This window comes from Myotis nattereri (assembly GCF_964212035.1).
Source record: "Myotis nattereri genome assembly, chromosome: 1".
Lineage (NCBI taxonomy): Eukaryota > Metazoa > Chordata > Mammalia > Chiroptera > Vespertilionidae > Myotis > Myotis nattereri.
Genome location: NC_138075.1, coordinates 114,429,472 through 114,453,366, shown reverse-complemented (window position 1 = coordinate 114,453,366; position 23,895 = coordinate 114,429,472). Strand labels below are relative to the sequence as shown.

Here is a 23,895-nt window from a genome sequence, read left to right as displayed (position 1 = left end):
CTATCCACTGAGCCAAACCGGTTTCGGCCACTTTGTGTTTTTTTATTTTTGGACTTGCGTCATGGGCCCATGTAATCTGATATGATTTTTCTCTTTCCTATATCCTACACTCTTGCCTTGGCCAATTGCTTGGGCATGACATCAACCTAACTGCAGTTCCACAGTGCAGGAAACATCTCTCTTGCCTTCTTTGGTTCGGTTGAATACATATTTATTGAGTATGTAATGTGCCAGATACTGTATTAGGCACAAAGTTTTACATGTGAAAAACCTGACATTTCTCAAGTAGGATTTAAAAAATATTTTATTGATTTCAGAGGGAGGGAGAGGGAGACAGAAATATCAATGATGAAAGGGAATCATTGATTGGCTGATGAAAGGGAATCATTGATTGGCTATCTCCTGCACCTCCCCCCCCCACCCCCCCCCGCCCCACTGGGGATTGAGCCTGCAACCTGGGCATGTGCCCTGACTGGGAATCAAACTGGAACCTCCTGATTCAGAGGTCGATGCTCAACCACTGAGCCAGACTGGCCAGGCCATCAACTAAGATTTTTGATGTTTGCATTGTGAACTTCCTTCACATTTTTTATAACAATATCTTATTTTTTTACAAATTATGAGTCAAAATACTTTTCCAAGCTATTCTCAAGTTAGAGGGGGAAGTTGGTATACAGATTTGTGAATGGCTGGCCACGTAAATTTATTTAAGTTGTAAAGTATTATTAGGTGCTTGCTAATGAGGAAATAATATGGAGGCACTGAATTTTGTGAACATGAGAGATAAAGTCTCATATATAAATAATGACCCGTAAATTCAAATTAATTATTTAGGGAAAAATAAACCTATTTGTTTTTTATTAAAAGATTTTATTCAAAATCATTCTCTGTTACAGGCTACTCATTTGTACCTAGTTGTTTCTAAATGTGCCTCCTCCATAGCTTCAGGCAGTTTCATGTAAAAAAGTCCACATAGTATATAGCTGTCTTCTTGACTTTTGCTCACAAGTCTACCTTCAAAGGCATAAAACTTTTGAAAAATTATAATTAGCACTTCATCAGAAAATGTTTGGGGGTGTCTGTTTAATAAACTGATCCTGATATCTAATCATTATAATTGGTTTTACCCCATTTTTTATTTTTCAAAATTAATTGAACTTATCTATATATAGTTGACCCTTGAAAAACACTACTTGAAACTGTGTGGTCCACTTATGCATGGATTTTTTTCACTAAAATATGCAGTTGGCACATTGTATTTCTGGGTTGGAAATGCAGATTCAACCAACCATGGATGGAAGAGTATTTCCACCCATGGTTAGGAATCCGCCTATACTGTAGGTCAACTGTATGCATTATTCTGTGCCATCCTATCTAATAAAAGAGAAACATGGTAATTGGTGTACAACCGCTACCCTTCCCATTGGCTAATCGGTGAGATATGCAAATTAACTGCCAGCCAAGATGGCGGCTGGCAGCCAGGCAGCTTGAAACTAACATGAGGCTTGCTTGCTTCAGTGACGGAGGACTGCATCGTTTCCCGCCTGCCTTGCCCGCCTCTGAGCTTGCAGTTTAAGAAACATTGTAACAAATATAGAAGCTAAACAAAACCCCAGAAACCTGCTTTCAGCAAGCCCGGGATCTAAGAGTTGGAGTTATACATTGTTTCGATTATAGAACCGAAACAAACCAGATACCTTCTTTTAGCAGCAGAGACCTCAGAGCTGGAGCCAGAGCTAAAGCTGGCCCAGAATAAAAAAAGAAAAAAGAAAAAAAGGAGCAGTTGGGAGCTTCAGTCGGCCTGAAAACAGCCCTCAGCCCCTCAACCCCTCACCCAGACTGGCCAGGCAACCCAGTGGGGACCCCCACCCTGAAGGGTGTGTGACCAGCTGCAAACAGCCATCATCCCCTCACCCAGGCTGGCCAGGCACCCCAGTGGGGAACCTATATAGTAAAAGGGTAATATGCCTCCCAGCACCGGGATCAGTGGAGCTGTGAGGCCTCCCGGCACTGGGATCAGCGTGACAAGGGGCAGCGTCCAAACCCTCTGATCGCCCTGCGGCTCTGTGTGTGACAGGGGGCGGGGCCACAACCTCCCTATCCGCCCTGCTCTGTTTGTGACAGGGTGCGGTGCCCCAACCCTTCCCCCACCCCTCCCCACGGGCCCCTGCTCTGTGTGTGACGGGGTAGAGCCATAACCTCCCCATCAGCCCTGCCCTGAGTGTGACAGTGGCGGCGCCCCAACCACCTGATCGGCCCTGCCCTGAGTGTGACAGGGAGCGGTGCCCCAACTCCCCTATCGGCCTTACTCTGAGTGACAGGGGGGAGCTCCCCAACCCCCTGATCGGCCCTGCTCTGTGCATGACAGGGTGGAGCTCCCCAACACCGATTGATCCTGCTCTGTGCATGACAGGGTACGGAGCCCCAACCCCCCTGATGGGCCCTGCTCTGTGCGTGACAGGGGGTGGCGCCGCAACCTCCCCATCGACTCTGCCTTGAGTGTGACAGGGGGCGGTGCCCCAGCCCCTCAATCGGCCCTACCCTGAGCGTGACTGAGGGTGGCTTCGCAACCTCCCAATCTGCTCTGTTCTGTGCATGACAGGGGGCGGCGCCCCAACTCCCCAATCGGCCCTGCTCTGAGCCCAACCAGGGGCTACACCTAGGGATTGGGCCTTCCCTCTGCCACCCGGGAGCAGGCCTAAGCCAGCAGGGCGTTATCTCCCGAGGGGTCCCAGACTGCGAGAAGGCACAGGCCAGGCTGAGGTACTCCTCCCCCCCCAGTGCACAAATTTTTGTGCACCAGGCCACTAGGCCTATATAATAAAAGGCTAATATGCAAATCGACCAAATGGTGGAATGACTGGTCGCTATGAGATGCACTGACCACCAGGGGACAGACACTCAACGTAGGAGCTGCCCCCTGGTGGTCAGTGCACTTCCACAGGGGGAGCGCTGCTCACCCAGAAGCTAGGGTCACGGCTGGTGAGCGCAGTGGCGGTGGCGGGAGACTCTCCTGAATCCGCAGCAGTGCTAAGGACCCCTGGGGGAATATCTGCCTTTTGGCTTTGGCCCACTGGGAGCGGGCCTTAGCCAGCAGGTGGACATCCCCTGTGGGTCTTGGAGGGCACTGGCCGGGCTGAGGGACCTCCCCCCCCCCCCCCCACAGTGCACGAATGTTGTGAACCGGGCGTCTAGTTTTATATAAGGGACTTGAACATCTATGAATTTTGCTATCTGCAGGGTTGGGGCCCTGGAACCAATCCCCCACAAACACCAAGGGATGATTAAAGATTTTGAAGAGTCAAAAATTATAGTCAAATTTTTTGCAGCATGGGGGTCAGTTCCCATTAAACTCATATTGCTCAGCATACTGGTAAATGAACTAATTGTACTCTCAGTCCTAAGCAATGAAAGTATATGTTTTAGTTAGACTAGTTAGTCTAAAACTTGGTATGTGATTTCTTTTAGGCTTTTTAAGAATATTGTTTAAAGTTAACCCTGATATCCTTGAGATTTTGTAAGAGTCAGATAGTCCAGGAACTACTTACTATACAGTAAAATCTCAGTTAAATAGACCTAAGTGATCAAATCCCTTAATTAAGAATTCTAAAATGTGAATATAGAGAGGAAGAAGCAATGCTTAACTTTTTATTTTATATTTGTTAATCTTCCCCGAGGATATTTTTTCCATATATTTTCTAGAGAGAGTGGAAGAGAGGGAAGGAGTGAGAGAGGGAGAGGGAGAGGGAGAGGGAGAGGGAGAGGGAGAGGGAGGGAGAGAGAGAAAGGGAGAGAGAGAGAGAGAGAGAGAGAGAGAGAGAGAGAGAGAGAGAGAGAGAGAGAGAGAAACATCAGTGTGAGGGAGTCAAATTGGTTGGTTGTCTCCCACATGCTAGAGATCGAATCTGCAGCCCTTGACTGGAATAGTACCCGAAAACCTTCCGTGCACGGACCAATGCTCTAACCACTGAATAAAACCAGCCACATATATGACCATGAATTATATCAGTCAGCCTCCCACCCATCTATTCATCCATCTTTCTTTCCATCCATCCACTCATCCATCTCTTCATCCATCCATCCATCCATCCATCCATCCATCCATCCATCCATCTATTCATCCATGTATTTAGGGTCAAGTGCAGTGAAGATTCTTATCAAATGTTGAACATTATTCCTCTAAACAGCTGTGAGATTCTAATTATTAAAAAATTCTTTCAGCAGTTTTACTCTGATTTTCTTTTTAACAGAAATACTATATACAAAATGGATTTCCTATTAACTCTTATTAAATTGGAAAATAAATTAATTTACTGATTTCCTATTGAATTTAGATTTTTCCAAGAATATAAAAAATATGAAATGAGGCCTGTCTCTCAAGAAGCTTAGACATTTAATTGGGAAGAGAAAGGCTGCATATCTGGTAAATTAAATAGTGGTATATGAAATAAACAACAACAGGAAATATTTCCATTAAAATTTCGCTATATAGTATTGCAGTGTATATGTAGGATGAAACATCCCATGAATATATGTGGGATTGTGATACACATATATTTGTATATATGTGGGTGTTTATATATCCACATAAATAAGTGAATGTTTCAACACAGATCACTCTGGTCCCCAATCATTTAGAGCAGAAGTCCTCAAACTTTTTAAACAGGGGGCCAGTTCACTGTCCCTCAGACATTCTACATATGCGCACTGCGGGCCCGGGACAAGTCGGCTGCTAAGCAGGACAGGCAGCGGCGGCAAAAACACCTGGCGGGCTGGATAAATGTTTTCGGGCTGTAGTTTGAGAACCCCTGATTTAGAGGATCTTGTTTGTGTATTTTGAGGCTTTTCTACCCAATCATTCTCATCTCTTGCTAATTATTGTAAGCCATATATTACACTGATTGTGATAGTAAGCTCATGGGGATAGTGATTATGACAGAAGCTGGAAAGGGTGAAGATAAAATTCCTTTACTCATTGAGTGTAAATAAAATTTACTGTTTTACTGCCTATACATCCCAAGTCTTATAAAATTTAAATCTGCCTCTTAAACTGAGGATTAGCTTGAAGTCTTGGCAAAAGAATTTAAAAAACCTAACTGCTGTTAATAAGAGAAATCAAGGTTGTCTATTGTTTGGAGTTTTTGTTTGTTTGTTTTTATATGACTTGTTAATCCTTTACAGTTAATCCTTAGATTAGTTTTTGTTTGTTTTTATTTCCAAATCAGTTTAATTGAATGATGGTTGCTTGGTATCCTGTTAGCAGCTGGTCATGTCACAAAACCAGGTCATTGGTGAACATGGTGTCAATTTAGAATGCTTGTGATATTTCATGATATTTAGAAAAGTGGGTGTGAGCACAAAATATTGTTCAGGAAGCTAGGTGTGTGATAGTTTGGTTTATAACTTTCATACCTGGAGAAGCTATCAAATACCATTGCTTTCTAGCTCTTTAATGTGATTTCAAGTTGTCATCATATTGTCTGATGATGGTCTCCCAAAGAGTATGTTAACTTTCTATATTTAGTTTTATTTTTTCCTTATTGGTCAGTTTAAGCAGCAGAATTCTGTGGTAATTTTAAGTTCTATTTTACCGCTTATTGCTTCCTTTAACATCAAGTGCCACTTTCAGGAAATTTGCTTTTCATAGAAGAAAATACAATAGAATTCCTCTGGTGTTCAAACTGTCTCCTTCAACCCATACTCAAATCTTACCTCATTTCTGGAACTTTCCAGCAATCTCTTCTTGAACATTCTACATGCTTCTAGATCAGGGGTGGGCAAACTTTTTGACTCGAGGGCCACAATGGGTTCTTAAACTGGACCGGAGGGCTGGAACAAAAGCATGGATGGAGTGTTTGTGTGAACTAATATAAATTCAAAGTAAACATCATTACATAAAAAGGTACGGTCTTTTTTTTTTTAGTTTTATTCATTTCAAGATCCGGCCCGCGGGCCGTAGTTTGCCCACAGCTGTTATAGATCTTTAGATTATATCTTAAAATCCACCTTCCGTCAAACCCATCTGTAACTATCTTGTTTAAGTGAAAAATAATGAGACACATTTATGTTGAAGATACCGTTAGGTTTTATTTTTTTATTCTGCATTTTGTGCATGTTCTTCTAAATAGTTTACTAATTTCATATGGGTTTGCCCACTAGATTGAAAGCTACCTAATGGGAGCGACAACATATAACCAACAGCCTAAAAATGTCATGGAGTTGTCATTAGAAGTGTATAAAATTTGTTGACATCCACTTTGATTCTACTATATTCTCTATAATAGTAGCCGAGCATACAAAAAAAGTGATGATGTGAGGTTTACATTTGCTATCCAAAGTACTTTCTCTGTATGCCCTGTAGTAAAGTCATATGCTATGTAGCTTTGTGATAAACTTTTTGATATTTTGAAGGAGATGGAAGAGTAATAAGCCCTTCACCTCGTAATAAATCATCATGCATCTCATCCACAGCAAACGTGACAGAACTAAATGGGCTGGACATGAAAACTACCATGAACTCCTTATCAGCATTTGGAGATTCTTCCATTCAGATACCTTCCAAGTTCAGAATCCGGCAGGGCTGTCATAGTGCTGGCCCAAATGTATCTGGTAATGAGGGACTATCATCTCAGTTATAAGAGAGTTAAGATTTAGTATTAGGTGTCAGCATTAAAAGGGATAAAGATAGGTTTGAGGAAGAAAGAAACAAACTCAAATTTAGTAATTAACTTCAAACATGGAGAGCTATGGAAACTATACTTTCTAGAAAAGATATTTTTAGGTGCCAAAGTTCTCCAAATTTAAGCTTTTAAAGGTTTTTCTTAATCAAGTAATTTGTATATATATCATTTTCAATAGGTGATCATATTAATTTGGTGAGCTCATCAGTGTCATCATTTCACATTCTCCAGCGTTCTTCTGAAGAGAAAATTCTTTACTCAGACAGACTGACCCTAGAAAGGTGAGGACGATTTATTATTTTTTTGACTAGATAATACATAGATATGGTACAAGATTTGAATGGTATAAAAGTCTCTGTCCCTCATCTCATTCTCCAACGATCCAGTTCTTCCACGTGAGAATAACCACTGTTATCAATTGTTTATTTATCCTTTGAGGGGTATGAGGAAGAATTTTATACCTATATAATGTAAAATAAGAGAGTACTAAGTAATTCTGTAATATGACTGATGAAAATGGATTTTAGGATAGCAAAAGCTTTGCAATATAGTCGTCACACAGGCTACTGGGCCCTGTTCAGTTGAATCCCCTGTTACCTCACTGGCCTCACCTCCTCCCAATCTCTCCTTTGCTCACTCTGCCTCCTTGAATACACCAAGCATGCTTACATTTTTAGCGCTTTTGCACTTACTGTTCTCACTTCCTTCCCTCCTTTAGGTTTTTGCTCAAATGTCATCATCTCAGGGATGGCCTTCCCTGGCCACCCTCCCCAAAATAGTAACCCCATTCACCCTGACAGTCCCCAGCTCCTTCTCTGCTTCGTTTTTTTTTTAGGTATTATCACTCTCTAATGTATTAAATATTCTACTTATCAAGTTTATTATTTGTCTCCTTCTACTAAAATATAAACTCTACAAACACTAGGAGTTTTTTGTTGTTGTTGTTCAGTTCTGTATTCCCAGCACTTAGAATAGAACCGGGGACAAAATAGGCTCTCAATAAAATTTTTTGAATGAATGAATAGAGTTAGGACTTGATCTTCATCATTAAATTCTGGAAAGTACCTGCAATAGAATAGTGGATGTAGGATCAAGCCTACCTTAGTGCTATAATCAGAAAAAAAAATCATCTCTGCTGTGCATTCCTTTATCTCAGTACTGCCTATATAATAGCAAATTGTTAAGCGAACTTCTTAGCTTAGTAGTGCTCCCTGACAGCAAATGTCACAGATCATTTGTATTTGTTTTTGGGAGGAGGTTCTCTGGAGAGTGTGACATGTTGTTTTGTAGGCAAAGTAACACTTGAGGGCAGTTACTCTTATTACATCTTTGCAGAATTATTGGTTTTTGAAATTGTAATGCTAATACTTACAACTTCCACAATATATTTTTTGTTTTTCTTTTTAATCCTCATCCTAGGATATGTTTTTATTGATTTTTTAGCGAGAGAGAGGAAAGGAGAGGAAGAGAAAAACATCGATGTGAGAGGGAAACATCAATTGGTTGCCAACAGGGAATTGAATCTGCAACCTGGGTATGTGCCCTGACCAGGAATCGGACGTGACCTTTTGGTGCACAGAACAATGCCTGACGAACTGAGCCATGCTGGCCAGGCCACTTTCACAGTATTCTAATGTTTTGTTGGATTTTGTGATAATTTTATCTCACTCTTTAAAAGTCCATCCAAGAATAATACCTCAGCCCTTTAGTGTCATGTTACTCGAGACTAACAGGAGCCAGTATTTATAAGATTGTGATACAAGTTGGGCACTGGTGTTGTAGCTTGGGTGACTCGAGCAGTTGTGAAGATTGTCTTTGGCACTTTGATCAGGTGAAGACTTGTTTAACCAGAAAGTCAGGACCAAGGGAATTGACTCAGCTTCAAAGGCTGGTTATGATGGCAGGATCACAAAGATGTCAGAGGGTTAGGCACAATTTTATTAGTACCAGGATGTGCAGTCACGAAAGGTGGGCTGGCAGTAAGACAGTCAAGGATCATTGTTTGAGAACCAGTAGGTAAGCTCCGTGATTTTCAAAGGGAGATCTGCCATGCTGTGCTTGTTTCTTAGCTTGTTTCTACTCTTAGGGGTCAAGAGTAGAATTGAGGCCCTGGCCAAGTGGCTCGATTAGTTGGGGCATCCTCCAGTACACCAAAAGGTTGCAGGTTTGATTCCGGTCAGGGAATCAAATCACCTAAGCTGCAAGTTTGATCCCAGGTCAGTACATGTCTGAGAGATAGCCAAACAATGTTTCTCACATTGATCCTCTCTCCCTCCCTCGCTCCCTCTCTCCCTCCCATTGATGTCTCTCTCTGTCTCTCCCCCTCCTCTCTCTTTAAGAAACATTAAAAACAAGTCCTCAGATGAGGATGAATTTTTTTTTTTTAAAGAGTAGAATCCAGCCCTGAGAAGAAATACTTGGAAGAGCTAGGCTCTGTCTGTTCTGGAAGTTAGTATATAGGCCTGGAGTACCAGGAAGGCAGCTTACCAGCACCTAGTGGCAATTAGAGGCAAAAACATAATTCAGTAGACAACTCAGGGATTTTGTAGGCCTAACAAACTCTCCTTGAGAGCGCTGGGTAATAACCCAGTATGTGTATGTTCGCTTGTTTTGCTGGATGACAGGGTCTTAATGGGGTTAAGGGTTGTGCATATGAGCCTTGGAATTGGGACTTAGTCACTGGATTTGGAATATAAGAAAGTGACTTTATTTCAAGTTGCTATGGCTTATATAAGAGGTGAGTCAGAGGGTTGTGTGTTTTTTTCTAGCTTAGTGATACTGACTCAAGAATTGGATGAACTAGACTCTGGGGTATCAGTAATTTTAACTATGAGAAACAGAGGAAGATAGTTTTTTGCTAAACTGATGCACAAAGATAAATTTTAAATGAGAATACTTACAATTTATAGAACAAAAGTACCAAATGAGGTAGTGTAAGTAAGTGCATGAAATGAATTCTAAATACTAAGCACACATTAAAAGAATTAAACTATTATGTAATATTGTTTTTCTTCTATTTTAAACCAATTTCTTCAGGGTCTGTGTTTTTTTAATCCTCACCTGAGGATTATTGATTTTAGAGAGAGGGGAAAAGAAAGAGAGAGAGAGAGAGAGAGAGACCTGTTGCCTCTTGTATGTACTCTTGTATGTGCCCCAATCAGGGATTGAACCCACAACCTGGGTATGTGCCCTCACACAGAATGGAACCCACCCCTCTTCAGTGTACGAGATGACTATGATGCTCCAACCACCTGAGCCATGCCAACCAGGGCTTCAGGGTTGGTCTGTATTTTTAAACATCGTATCATTGTTAACCATTAATATTGTTATTACCTGGTGCTAATCATTTTTCTCTCTTTATGGGGAGGATTCTGATCAGTCACACAGTTTCACTTATGCTTGTAGCACTCTGATTTGCTTTAAAGATTTCATTAACTTGATTCTTACTGAAAGGAAATATTTCTTTTGTTTAAATTTATCTTTTTTGTTGAAAGTATTATAGATGTCCTCTTTATTTCCCCCATTGGCCCCCCTCCACCTGTAAGGAAATATTTCTAATTAATCTCCCTATAAGAGTTGTTCACACAATAAAACTACATTTTTCTTGAAGACTCTATTGAGCATCTCAGATCATTTCTATCTGGCCATTTTATTATTCTAATAGAATTCTTAAAGGGCCCTGCATGTATTAACTTCACCTATAACTTTTTGCATAATGGAGGTTTACTGTTTTAAATATAGCTAAAGAAATACATTGTTAAGGTTTCATCCTACCCAATAGCATTCTGCAAAGTTCAAAGTTAGTGTTGAACATGTAAACAAATAATTAAAATCTAAATGTCTGCAGAAGTGTTCAATAAAGGATGAAATAATTTCTATCAAAGTGAACTGTAGATGACTGAATTTCTTGCTCTACCTAAAATATTCAGCTCAAGAGTCTACAATTCTATGAGAGATCCTTTTTTATGTTTTTTGTTTGTTTGTTTGTTTTCTGGCGACTTAGCTACCTGGGCAGCCTTTTATATCAGTTGATTGATGGCAAGGCATTTCTCTGGTTATATGACACTAGAGGCCCGGTGCACGAAATTTGTGGATGGAAGGGGAGGGGGGTTGTGTCCCTCAGCCCAGCCTGCACCCTCTCCAATCTGGGACCCCTCGAGGGATGTCTGACTGCCCGTTTAGGCCCGTTTAGGCCTAAATGGGCAGTCGGACATTCCTCTCACAATCCAGGACTGTTGGCTCCCAACCGCTTGACTGTCTGCCTGCCTGATTGCCCCTAACCGCTTCTGCCTGCCAGCCTGATCACCCCCTAACCACTCCCCTGCTGGCCCGATTGCCCCTAACTGCCCTCCCCTGCCAGCCTGCTCACCCCCAACTGCCCTCCTTTGCCAGCCTGGTTGCCTCTAACTGCCCTCCCCTGCCAGCCTGGTCGCCACTAACTGCCCTCCCCTGCAGGCCTGGTCCCCCCCAACTGCCCTCCCCTGATGGCCTGGTCCCCCCCAGCTGCCCTCGTCTGCTGGCCTGGTCCCCCCCAACTGCCCTCCCCTACAGGCCTGGTTGCCCCTAACTGCCCTCCCCTGCTGGCCCGATCACCCATAACTGCCCTCTCCTGCCAGCCATCTTGTGTCCACATGGGGGCGGCCATATTGTGTGATGGCATGATGGTCACTTTGCATATTACCTTTTTATTATATAGGATGGTTCTTTGAAACATCTAAACCTCTGTTACATAAGGCAGTTACATTGAGTGTTTTCTGATGTTAAGTCAATTTTATGTGAAATAATTTATATTGGAGTTTTTTTCAATATAATGAGAGCTTAGGCTTCATTTTAATAATTATCCTTGTTAAAGTATATTGGCTTTTATATGAATGACTAGAGGCCTGATGGCACGAAATTCGGGAAAAAGTAGGCTTTCCTTCCCCCAGCTGCTGGCACTGGCTTCCCTCTGGCACCCAGGCCCGGGCTTCCCTCGCAGCCCTGGCTTCATCTGGAAGGTTGTCTGGAAGGATGTCCAGAAGGTTGTCTGGTCTAATTAGCATATTGCCCTTTTATTATTATAGATTTATAATTAGATCTAGGATGCGAAGTTCATGGAGGCAAAAAGTGGCTCTACTTATCTTTTTCTCTTCATAACATGGGAGCCCCAAAATACTAATAATATTTTTAAGAGGGGGCAAGCTGCCAAATCAGAATCTTATTAACTTTTTAAAATGTCTTTTAGGCAAAAGCTGACTGTATGTCCTGTTATCGATGGGGAAGAACACCTTCGTTTATTGAACTTTCAACACAATTTTATAACTCGAATCCAAAATATTTCTAATCTGCGGAGGCTAATATTCTTGGATTTATATGATAATCATATAGAAGAAATTAGTGGGCTTTCTACTCTCAGATCCCTCCGTGTTCTTCTGTTGGGGAAAAACAGGTAACTTTTATAGAGCAGTTTTTGTCTATTATACTTAGAATTAATGTTGAGTTATAGGTGTTTAGATGGCAACTCAGAATTGAAAAATAGTTAAGAACCTAATGGACTAAATTTTTGAAAGATTATTTGAATGAATTAAGATTCAGTCATAATTTGTCTTATGAGATTTAGTCTGACAATTAGTTAAAACAAGTAACATTTATATAGTGTGTATTTTGTTATTTCTATTGCTTTCCAGTGTCAAAGCTTTATATGTAAGTAAATAGCAGATTTGGCCTTTGTGTTTTCTTTGGCTATGTTTTAAGCATGTTGTATTCACTTTAGACATAAGTATTTCACTAGTGATTCTCCTTAGTGCTTGACTGAAGATAGACATTTCTTACTTTGTGATTGTCAAATTATTGATTGATTTTTGTTCAGGTGGTGTTTTCAGTATATATTCAGGATTACATCCTATATGAACGTGCCCAGTTCTTTTTATAAGGTTCTATTATGTGTACAGCTACACAATTCCTGCCTAATTTCCTTGAGAAATGAAGACCTTTCTCTTCATTCTGCTTCACTGGGTAGTTTTGCAATGCCTAGAAAGAAGAGCTGTTTTGGCAAAAATCTAAAAATGATCTTTATATTATCAAATAATAAAGTTTAGATGTGGTATTATACCCAAGCTTGGTTCCCCTCCATCTACCTTTCCCCCTCCCCCCAGCATGGATCTTGCATTACCTGTTTATTCTCATTAGCGAGCAGTAATATAAGATACTTTTTCCAAGATCATGTCCAAATCTGTTCTCTGTGGTTTCTTGAAAGTTCCCATTGGTGTAGTCTATCACTTACTATTGGTTCAAGTGTTAAACTAAGCAATATAGTACCACGAAGGAATTTGGGGGAATTATAGGATTATAGAGTATTAGGACTTGAAGTGACCAGAGAGATTAGCTCTCTTATTTTGCAGATGGAGAAATGGAGATGAAAGGTGACTTCTGCAAGGTTAGATATGTACAAACTAAATACAGTAGGAGGATGCCCCCGGAGCAGTTCACTGAGTAAAGTGAGGTGTAAACTTTTCATACATCAAGGCATTTCCTTCTAGGTGCTCACTGTTATCTCTCCCAGAGATTTCATCACTCGCTTCTGATTCTTGGAGTTACTTTACTGATTTGTTTCTCTAGCTTCCATTTATTCTGCAGTACCATTGCCTTTCTGCCCTCCATGTCACTGTTTTCATGACATTGTAAATCTCCTTTTCTAGTTTTAAACTTAGTGTCTAGAGCTGCTCCTGTTTCCTAGTGTTTTAAATGATCTCTCAATCTACTTTCTTTTCCTGTGCCTCAAAGACACGAGTGGCCGAAACCGGTTTGGCTCAGTGGATAAAGCGTCGGCCTGCGGACTGAAAGGTCCCAGGTTCGGTTCCGGTCAAGGGCATGTACCTGGGTTGCGGGCACATCCCCAGTGGGAGATGTGCAGGAGGCGGCTGATCGATGTTTCTCTCTCATCGATGTTTCTGACTATCTCTTTCCTTTCCTCTCTGTAAAAAATCAATAAAATATATTTAAAAAAAAAAGACATGAGTGTATTGGGCCTTTTTAATGTTTTTAAAGGTCTCTTTGCTCCTCCAACTCTCTGGGGCCTTCTGCCCTTCTCTATATCTTACCATTGTTCAGTAAAAGCAATCTAATGCAGTTTCTTTTTCCTGCCTTCTAGTCCTTCATCCTTTTGTTTGTTTGCTTGCTTTGGGTCATATTTTACTTTAGTTTTCCCATAAAGAAAATAGCTCTTATTCAAGTTCTTGAATAAAAAACAAAATAAGTCAGAAGACAACTTTCCATATTCTCCCAACTGGTAGATTTCTGAAGTATCAGTATAATGCAAATCTTGATCCCTTAAACATATATCTAATGCTCTTCAGTCAGCTGACTTCATCAAGGCAAGGGGCCTTTGAGTCTTGAAGATGCAAATCTATCCTGAAGCAGTACTTTAGTAACCATTAGGCAAACCTGGCCGAGGACTATTGAAGAGAGAAGCTCATCTGCCACCCTGTGCCTTCATGTTCGTCTTGGTGGACTTGTTGCCCTCTGCTGCTCAAGTCCAGAAACTTTTCTTCCTCCCACATTTCAAAGCACTGCACTGTCTTCTAGTCCAAGACAATGGAACCATATATGAACATCTAGGGTAACCAGATGCCTTTAAGTTCAAACAGCTCCAATAAATATTTCTGCTGAAAAGCTAGAAAGACCCTGCTATGCTATATTTGAAGTTTACATTGCTACTAAGCAGAACAGTTAGACAGCAAGAACTTGACTTTGCTGTTGAAGTTCTTGCTGTCTAACTGTTCTGCTTTCTGTATCCTGATTATCCTTGTGAGATCTTCTGGTGCCCTCATATCACAGGCTAATGAATAGAACTCTGAATTTTCTTCTGATCACCAAGGACTGTATATAAAACTTTCCGCCAGACCCTGGGATTCCATTTTTCTTTCCTTTTGATTGTTTGAGGGTTCCCACTTATGGATTTGTCTCTGACACCTGAAAAGCCTCACCTTCATATAGATCTGTAGAAGGGACCTTATCCTGCTGTCAGTAACATAATGCAACCTGCAGAGAAAGGCTGTCATAAATTTCTAGAGTTCTGTAGCTACTGAGGTGATATCTGAGCCTTGCTTTTTTCTAGTTTCAGTTTTGTTCAACGGGAGAACTTAAACAAAATTTCCAGTCACATTGGTGTTAATGTAAAAATCTTCAACTATTTGGGAACTGACTAGGATTCTGCAAATTCCTCACCTAGGAGGCCATGATCAGATTAAGTTTGTTGACAGTGTTCTGACATTGAGAGGACCTGCGGTCATTTCTTAGCCTTCTTTTCAAGGTCTGGTTATCAACATTGAGTAGTACGCTTTTTTCTATATTCACATATCACAGTTTTATAAAATTGTTTTTATACTATGTGTTTGTCACTTGAATACTTATATTTTATTACTTATGTTTTCCAATGTTATTAAATGTTCTTTGAAAATATAATTTTATAGCTACGTAATCTATATGGGTATATATGTAATAACTTACTTATTTTCCTTTTTATTAGATATTTATAGTACTTTTTTTTTTCTCTAATGCTGTAATGAATATTCTTGTCCATCTCTGATTATTTCCTTAGTATTTTCTATTAGGTAGGTGAGTTCACCCTCATAAAGCTCATATGGGGGCAAATTGAGATTTGATAAGAATAAGGTCTATGTTTGAGGGCATTACTTCTCAAAATGTGATCCCTCAACCAGGAGCATCAGCATTACCCAAGAACTTACTAGAAATGCAAATTTTTGGACCCTGCCCCAGAAACTCTGGAGGTGAGACTTAGCAAGCTTTCTTTTATCAAGCCCTCCAGATGATTCTGATACACAGAGAAGTTTGAGAACCACTGTTTTAGGGAATGTGAGCTTAGGCATATAAAAGAATTGAATAAAAGGCTTCTCTAGTAGCTCTGAGGTCAGCCTGCATCACTCTCTCCTAAAGCCCAAGGTGCTTAGAAGAATTGCTCTTTTCTAAAGATACGTTGTTTAAGTCGGGGGGACATTACCTCTAGTATGGCTGCATATTTAACAATACAATTAAATTGATGGGAAATATGTTTTATGTAATATACATATTTATATATAACATATATTTATGTAGATAGATAACTGTAGTTATTTCTATTATCTGTGTTTAAGTTATAGGGACTAAATAAAAATGAGTTATACTTTAGCATATTTTGATTTACAATAGATGTGATACATCTACATTTCTATTCTATTTATTCTGATTTTTAGAATCAAGAAAATCTCAAATCTGGAGAATCTAAAAAGTTTAGATGTCTTGGACCTTCATGGAAATCAGGTATTGTAAAGATTTTTTATTTTTTTCTTCTTTGAGAAAAGTCCAGGAAAATTGGCATTGCAAGAGTTTTAAGAATTATACTGAAATTTTCAAGAGTTAGTTTACTGATTCACTGAAATGTTAAGCCTATTTTTATAAGATTTGGTAATTCCTTATCTTATGATATAGAAAGCATTCAAAATTTTTATAGTAATGACAATTTTGTTTCTTATTTAATCTTTTATCAACTTATTTTAAAATATACATTATCCAACCTCAACTCAAGACTAGAATATTACTAATGATTTTCTTTTACCTAGGTGTTCTTCCTTTATTTTGAGATAACCACTTTTTGGATTTCACATTTATCATTCTTTTTTTAGTTATTTTTAGTTGGTTTTATCACATATATGTATGCCTAAATAATATATCATTTAGTAGCATTGTCTTTTAATTTAAAAAAGGTATCATAGTGTTGTCATCTAGTTTTTTCAGATACAATAGTATGTTAATGGAATTCATCTTTTTTATTAAGTAGCTGTAGTTTATTCATTTTCACTGTTGTATGTTCCATGGTGTGGTTACATGAAAACTTTTTTTTCTAGTTTATTATTGATAAACATTGGGTTGTTTCCTTTTGTTTCTATTGAGAATAGTACTTCTAAGAGCATTCTTGTACATACTTCTTCTATATACCATATGTACTCTATAGTATAGATCTAGAATTGACATTGCTGGATTAGGTTATTTAAATGTCTAACTTTAATAAAAGATAATGTCAAATTGTTTTCCAAAGTGGTTGCACCAGTTTATACTCCCACCAGTACTACATAATAGATCCTGTTACTTCACATCCTTTTCAACATTTAAAATTGTCAGACTTAAATTTTTTCCAATTAAATTTTTATAGTGTCCCCTTGTGGTTTTAATTTATATTTTTGATTACTATATAATCTGGACTCATTCTTCAATTCTTGTCTACTCAACTTGTCTACTCCCATATCTGTCTATCCTAATTTCTCTATCTGATTTATTATGTTCCCCCTCCTGTTCTTTTCTTTCAGAACATCTTGGCTGTTTCTTTTTTAACACTTTGCTCTTCCATTTACATTTTAACATTTGAAATGTGAGTACTTACTTAGGAATAGCTCCATAAGCAGAAGTTCATCTTACCGCTAAGGTAGTAAACGTACATTCTGGGATGATCCAGGAGTCCCTGCCTGTTGATGATCAAGATCTGCCATTGCCAATTGCAGTCATCCAGGCACAAACTTCAGTATGATCCTTGGACTCTCTAAACTGTTAATCCCAATCATTTTGATGAAAAGCTAATGTAACTAATTAAATCCTTGATAGATCTAGATAGGCCACCTCTGCCAGGTTATCTTGTGCCAGTGCTATATGTGTGTGTGTCTGTGTGTGCACCTTATGGGAGGAGTGTTGGTAGCCTGATCTACAGGCTGGTTAGTGTCACTCTAATACAGGGGAAGTTGCCCAGTTAGATGGTGCTGTAAGGGGCATAAGAATTAAAGAGTTTTGCCAGTTGGAGAAAATAATATGCAAAGCACTGAGACTAAAAATAGCATGGTATTTTTTTACTGCTAGATAATTTAGCAGGTATTCAGGAACGGTGAAAGGTGAGGTAAGAGAGCTAGGTAGAAGCCAGATTGTGGAGGGCTTTTTATTGTCATACTAAGGAATTGATATTTTTTCTTATAGCCCACTATTTTAAGAACTATCCATGACTATTAATAGTGAAACAATGTCTAACACTTAAAAAATTGAATTGGGTAGTTAGAAAAACTAAAATAAAAGTAAGTGCATAATTTTTGTCTTTTGAGTTTACATCTGTTGGAAATAAAAGTGATACTTGGTTTACATTGTGAAAATGTATTTGTTTGATGCGTGTGAAAGCATCTTGAGGAATGATGGTAGTGTTCAAGAAATAGACTTGGGTTGATCTCTTCCATTGTCACAGGTTAGGGTGGTGGAGGCCTGGGATAGGGGTTAGGGGTAGGTTATTAGGGGTCAATAGGAGAAAAAAGGGGACATATTTAATACTTTCAACAATAAAGTTTTTTTTTTAAAAAAATAGACTGGCGAAAGGAATGAGATGGAGGGAAGTGAAATTGGAGACAGAACATTTGAGAGTCTAATCCACTAATCTTGGTGAGAAGTGATAATGGGTTGGGTTAAAGGAATAGCAATAAGGACATAATAAGGGGACAGATTGGATAAATATTTAAAAAGTAGAAGCATCAAGATTTAGCAATTGATTATATGTGAGTAGTGAAGAATGCAAATGAATGTGGGAGATTGACTCTCCATTTCTTAACCTAAATTTTATTTGGTCTCCTAGAATTTGTTCTCTTGGTCGATGTCTGTTTTAACATGGAAACACGTGTGGTTTAAGGAAAATCTGTTCTTTCAGGGCCATCTTTACCTTCAGGAAGAGCTTGCCCTTTCTGTGATTTCTTGCCTGGAAGCAGACATTTACCCTTTTTGTCATTGCTGAGTAGGAAGGCTGTCTTTATCCAGACAGAGCAGTCTGGGTGACTCTTATAAAAAAACTCAAGGCTGGAGTCCAGCCTTCTTAGATGTACAGTAGGTCCTCGGGTTACGTCGGAGATCCATTCCTACGGGAGCGACTTAACGCAATTTTTGTCGTAAGTCGGAAACCACCTACGTAAGCACCTACGTCACTCACATGGAGCACATACACAGCAATAATGAAGTGAAACAGTAAAAAAAAATTAAAAGAAAGATAACAGTTCCTGACCTTTACTTGTGGTAAATAAATAATAAAAAAACATAAAGCACATATGTACATACGTCGAAATGACGGAATTTTTTTTATAAATAAATGGGAGATGGCGACATACGTCGAGTCGGACGTAAACCGAGGACTGTCTATTAAGAAGCTCTGCAGTTTGTCTTGCAACCTTCACTCTAATCAGTGTGACCCATAATTGGGCTTTCTAAATTCCCATCATCTCTACTTGCTATGAAGTTTATTCACTAATCAAGAACTATGTTCTCACCCTATACCACTGTTTGCCTGAAGTTTCTATCATTTGCTGTGTGCTTGTGACTTTGTCCATGGCTGTAATGGGTAACAGACTGTTTTCTAAAAGAAACGCCCCAGTATTATTAGCAGAAGCAGGAAGACACTATGCCAGGGGTGGGCACACATGTGCCAAACATGGCACACCAGTAACTTTTGCTGGCACGCGAAACCCTCTCTTATCTTCCATTTACAATTTTTTTCTTAATATCGACTTTTTTATTTTTCAGATAAATTCAGTGTAGGTGCATCTTAGATAAATAAATAATTTTACATAACAAGTTATCTTAAAGACCATAGGCATGGATTGACAAGAGAGGAGAAGAGCAATTTCTATGCCTCTGCCTTAACTCTCCCTGCCTTCCTAGATCCGACCAGTGTTTTGGTTTCATCCACATACGCTTGTGAATCTTTGTTCTTAGTGATGAATTTTGTTAAGTCTCATAATAGGAGTAGCCTGACGGATGAAAGTAGTAGCTCATGCATATCTCTGAAGGTCACGAAATATAAACCTGATGTAAAATCTCTGTCATCAGTGATGCAACAGCAAAAGTCCCACTGATAATATCAAATGGAGTCATAAAGTTTTCTGTCAGACTATCAGTGTACATGTATACATTAAAAAATAAATGTATTTTTCATCATCATATACTGTGTTTTTGTCGCTTGAATGAATTTTATTATTTCTTCAAGGTTCTTCACATACATACACCTTAAGAGATATCAAGTAGGCATAACATGTTCTCAAAAAATTAGGGCTGACACGCAGAAGAATTTTGAGTCAGAGATTTTGCTGTTTTGGCATGCACTCACAAAAAGGTTGCCCACACCTGCACTATGCAGTTCATACAACAATTGTGCACCTTCATTCTAAATATTTATATGTCTCTTGAGCTCAGGAAAGTTTCATTTTACATATTTAAATATTGCTTATCCACTTATACTTGTTACTATTGTCTGTCTTTCACATCCCCATCTTATCTTTTATTTTTTCCTATCTCTATTTTTCCTTACTGTTTTAGAAGAATTTCTCAAGCTTATGCTGACATGAACTGATTTTTTACAGGGTCAATTTTGCTTTTTGCTGATTCCATTCATTTCTAATTCTATTAGTTTTATTATTCAGTTCTGTCATCTGCAAATACTGATAACCTGTTTCTTTTACAGTATTTGTTTAATTAATTATTTTATTTTTTAGGTATTTTTAATTGTTTGAAGTATTACCTATGTCTCCCTTTTCCCTGATTCACCCCAACCCGGCCACTCCCACCCCCGAGGGCAAGTCCCCACCACTCCAGTGTCTGTGTTCATTGATTATGCTAATATACATGCATACAAGTCCTTTGGTAGATCTCTAACATGCCCCCTCTCCCCACCTTCTCTCTGAGGTTGGACCATCTGTTTAGTGCTACCTTGTCTCTGGATCTATTTTTGTTCATCAGTTTATGTTGATCTTTATATTCCACATATGAGTGAGATTATGTGATATTTATCTTTTTCTGACTAATTATTTCGCTTCTCATAATGCTGTCCAGTTCCATCCATGCTGTTGCAAATGGTAGAAGTTCCTTCTTTTTTAAAAACAATTTTTTTTTATTGATTTCAGAGATGAAGGGAGAGGGAGAGAAAGATAGAAAAGTAAATGATGAGAGACAATCATTGATCAGCTGCCTCCTGCACGCCCCCTACTGGGGATTGAGCCTGCAACTTGGGCATGTGCCCTTGTTCAAAATTGAACTTGGGACCCTTCAGTCTGCAGGCCGATGCTTTATCCACTGAGCCAAACCAGCTAGGGCAAGTTCCTTCTTTTTTATAGCAGCATAGTATTCCATTGTGTAAATGTACCACAGATTTTTAATCCAATCATCTGCTGATGGGCACCTGGGCTGTTTCCAAATCTTAGCTATTGTAAATTGTGCTGCTATGAACGTAGGGGTGTATATATCCTTTCTGATTGGTGTTTCTGGTTTCTTGGGATATAGTTGTAGAAGTGGGATCACTGGGTCAAATGGGAGTTCTATTTTTAACTTTTTGAGGAAACTCCATACTGTTTCCCACAGTGGATGCACCAGTCTGCATTCCCACCAGCAGTGCACAAGGGTTCCTTTTTCTCCACATCCTCGCCACATTTCTTGTTTGTTGATTTGTTGATGATAGCCATTCTGACAGGCGTGAGATGGTACCTCATTGTCGTTTTGATTTGCATCTGTTGGATGATTAGTGACTTTAAGAATGTTTTCATATATCTCTTGGCTTTCTGTATGTCCTCTTTTGAAAAGTGTCTATTTAGGTCCTTTGCCCATTTTTTGATTGGATTGTTTATCTTCCTTTTGTTAAGTTGTATGAGTTCCCTGTAAATTTTGGAGATTAAACCTTTATCTGAGATAACGTTGGCAAGTATATTCTCCCATGCAGTGGTCTTTCTTGTTGTTTTGTTGATGATTTCTTTTGCTGTGCAGAAGCTTTTTATTTTGATATAGTCCCATTTGTTTATTCTCTCCTTAGTTTCCATTGCCCTAGAAGCTGTATCAGTAAAGATATTGCTATGACATATGTCTGATATTTTGCTGCCTATGGATTCTTCTAAGATTTTTATGGTTTTCCATCTTACCTTTAAGCCTTTTATCCATTTTGAGTTTATTTTTGTGTGTGGTGTGAGTTGGTGGTCTAGTTTCATTTTTTTTTGCATGTAACTGACCAAATTTCCCCTACACCATTTATTGAAGAGACTGTTTTGACTCCATTGTATGCAATATTAATTGAGCATGATGGTTTTAATCCATTCATTTGTTTAATTATTTTATTTTTAAGGTATTTTTAATTGTTTAAAGTATTACATATGTCTCCTTTTTCCCCGATTCACCCCACCCCGGCCACTCCCACCCCCGAGGGCAAGCCCCCACAACCCCAGTGTCTGTGTCCTTTTCTGGGTTCTCTTTTCTGTTCCATTGGTCTATATGTCTGTTCTTGTGCCAGTACCAGGCAGTTTTGAGAACCGTGGCTTTGTAATATAGCTTGATATCTGGTATTCTGATCACTCCAGCTTTGTTCTTTCTCAGGATTGCTGTGGCTATTCGGGGTCTTTTTTTTATTCCAGATGATTTTTTGGAGAGATTGTTCTATGCTGTGAAATATGCTGTTGGTATTTTAATGGGGATTGCATTAAATCTGTAGATTGCTTTGGGTAGTAGGGACATTTCAATGATGTTGATTTTACCAATCCATGAACACAGTATGTTCTTCCATTTGTTTATGTCTTCCTCTGTCTTTTTTCAATGTCCTGTAGTTTTCCGAGTACAGGTCTTTTACCTCCTTAGTTAAGTTTATTTCTAGGTATCTTAATTTTTTTGGTGCGATGGTAAATGGGATTTTATTTTGGTTTCTCTTTCTGTGAGTTCATTATTGGTGTATTAAAAAGCCATAGATTTCTGGGTGTTAATTTCATATTCTGCTACATTGCCAAATTTATTTATTAAGTCTAGTAGTTTTTTTATGGAGTCTTTGGGGTTTCCTATGTACAGTATCATGTCATCTGCGAACAAGGACAGTTTTATTCTTCTTTTCCAATTTGCATGCCTTTTGTTTCTTCTTCATGTCTGATCGCTATGGCTAGCACTTCCAGTACTATATCAAACAGGAGTGGTGAAAGTGGGCATCCCTGTCTTGTTCCTGTTCTCAGGGGAAATGAGTTTAGTTTTTGCCCATTGAGTATGATGTTGGCTGAAGGTTTGTTATATATGGCTTTTCTTATGTTGAGGTATGAGCCCTCTATTCCCACTTTTCTGAGAGTTTTTATCAAGAAAGGGTGTTGGATTTTGCCAAATGCCGTTTCTGCATTGATTTTTATGATTATATGATATTTGTGTCTCAATTTGTTTATGTGATGTATCACATTTATTGATTTGCAGATATTGTACCATTCTTTTTTTTTCTTTTAATTAAATCTTTATTGTTCAGATTATTACATTTGTTCCTCTTTTTTCCCCCCCATAACTCCCCTCCTCCCAGTTCCCACCCCACCCTCCGCCCTCACTCCCCACCCACTGTCCTCATCCATAGGTGCACGATTTTTGTCCAGTCTCTTCCCGCATCTCCCACACCCCTTTCCCCCCCAAGAATAGTCAGTCCATTCCCTTTCTATGTCCCTGATTCTATTATAATCAACAGTTCATTCTGTTCATCAGATTATTTATTCACTTGATTCTTAGATTCACTTGTTGATAGATGCATATTTGTTGTTCATAATTTGTATCTTTACCTTTTTCTTCCTCTTACTCTTCTTAAAGGATACCTTTCAGCATTTCATATAATCCTGGTTTGGTGGTGATGAACTCCTTTAGCTTTTCCTTATCTGTGAAGCACTTTATCTGACCTTCAATTCTGAATGATAGCTTTGCTGGATAAAGTAATCTTGGTTGTAGGTTCTTGCTATTCATCACTTTGAATATTTCTTGCCACTCCCTTCTGGCCTGCAAAGTTTCTGTTGAGAAATCAGCTGACAGTCGTATGGGTATTCCCTTGTAGGTAACTGACTTTCTTTCTCTTGCTGCTTTTAAGATTCTCTCTTTGTCTTTTGCTCTTGGCATTTTAATTATGATGTGTCTTGGTGTGGTCCTCTTTGGATTCCTTTTGTTTGGGGTTCTCCGCGCTTCTTGGACCTGTAAGTCCATTTCTTTCACCAGGTGGGGGAAGTTTTCTGTCATTATTTCTTCAAATAGGTTTTCAATATCTTGCTCTCTCTCATCTTCTGGCACCCCTATAATTCTGATGTTGGTACGCTTGAAGCTGTCCCAGAGGCTCCTTACACTATCCTCGCATTTTTGGATTCTTTTTTCATTTTGCTTTTCCGGTTGGGTGTTTTTTGCTTCCTCGCAT

General features: G+C 39.1%; 1 protein-coding gene across 2 annotated transcripts in view; it reads left to right on the top strand.

Moving 5' to 3' along the window:
* The window catches only part of LRRC49 (leucine rich repeat containing 49), a 209,170-nt gene that overhangs the window by 10,202 nt on the left and 175,073 nt on the right, over nt 1-23,895 (top strand). The window contains exons 4-7 of one of the 2 annotated variants that reach the window (XM_081085233.1): nt 6,412-6,609; nt 6,859-6,961; nt 11,905-12,108; nt 15,911-15,977. In XM_081085233.1, coding sequence (XP_080941359.1) covers nt 6,412-6,609; nt 6,859-6,961; nt 11,905-12,108; nt 15,911-15,977 — 572 coding nt within the window. The remainder of the gene's footprint in view (nt 1-6,411; nt 6,610-6,858; nt 6,962-11,904; nt 12,109-15,910; nt 15,978-23,895) is intronic. The other variant, XM_081085231.1, reaches the window with a different exon arrangement.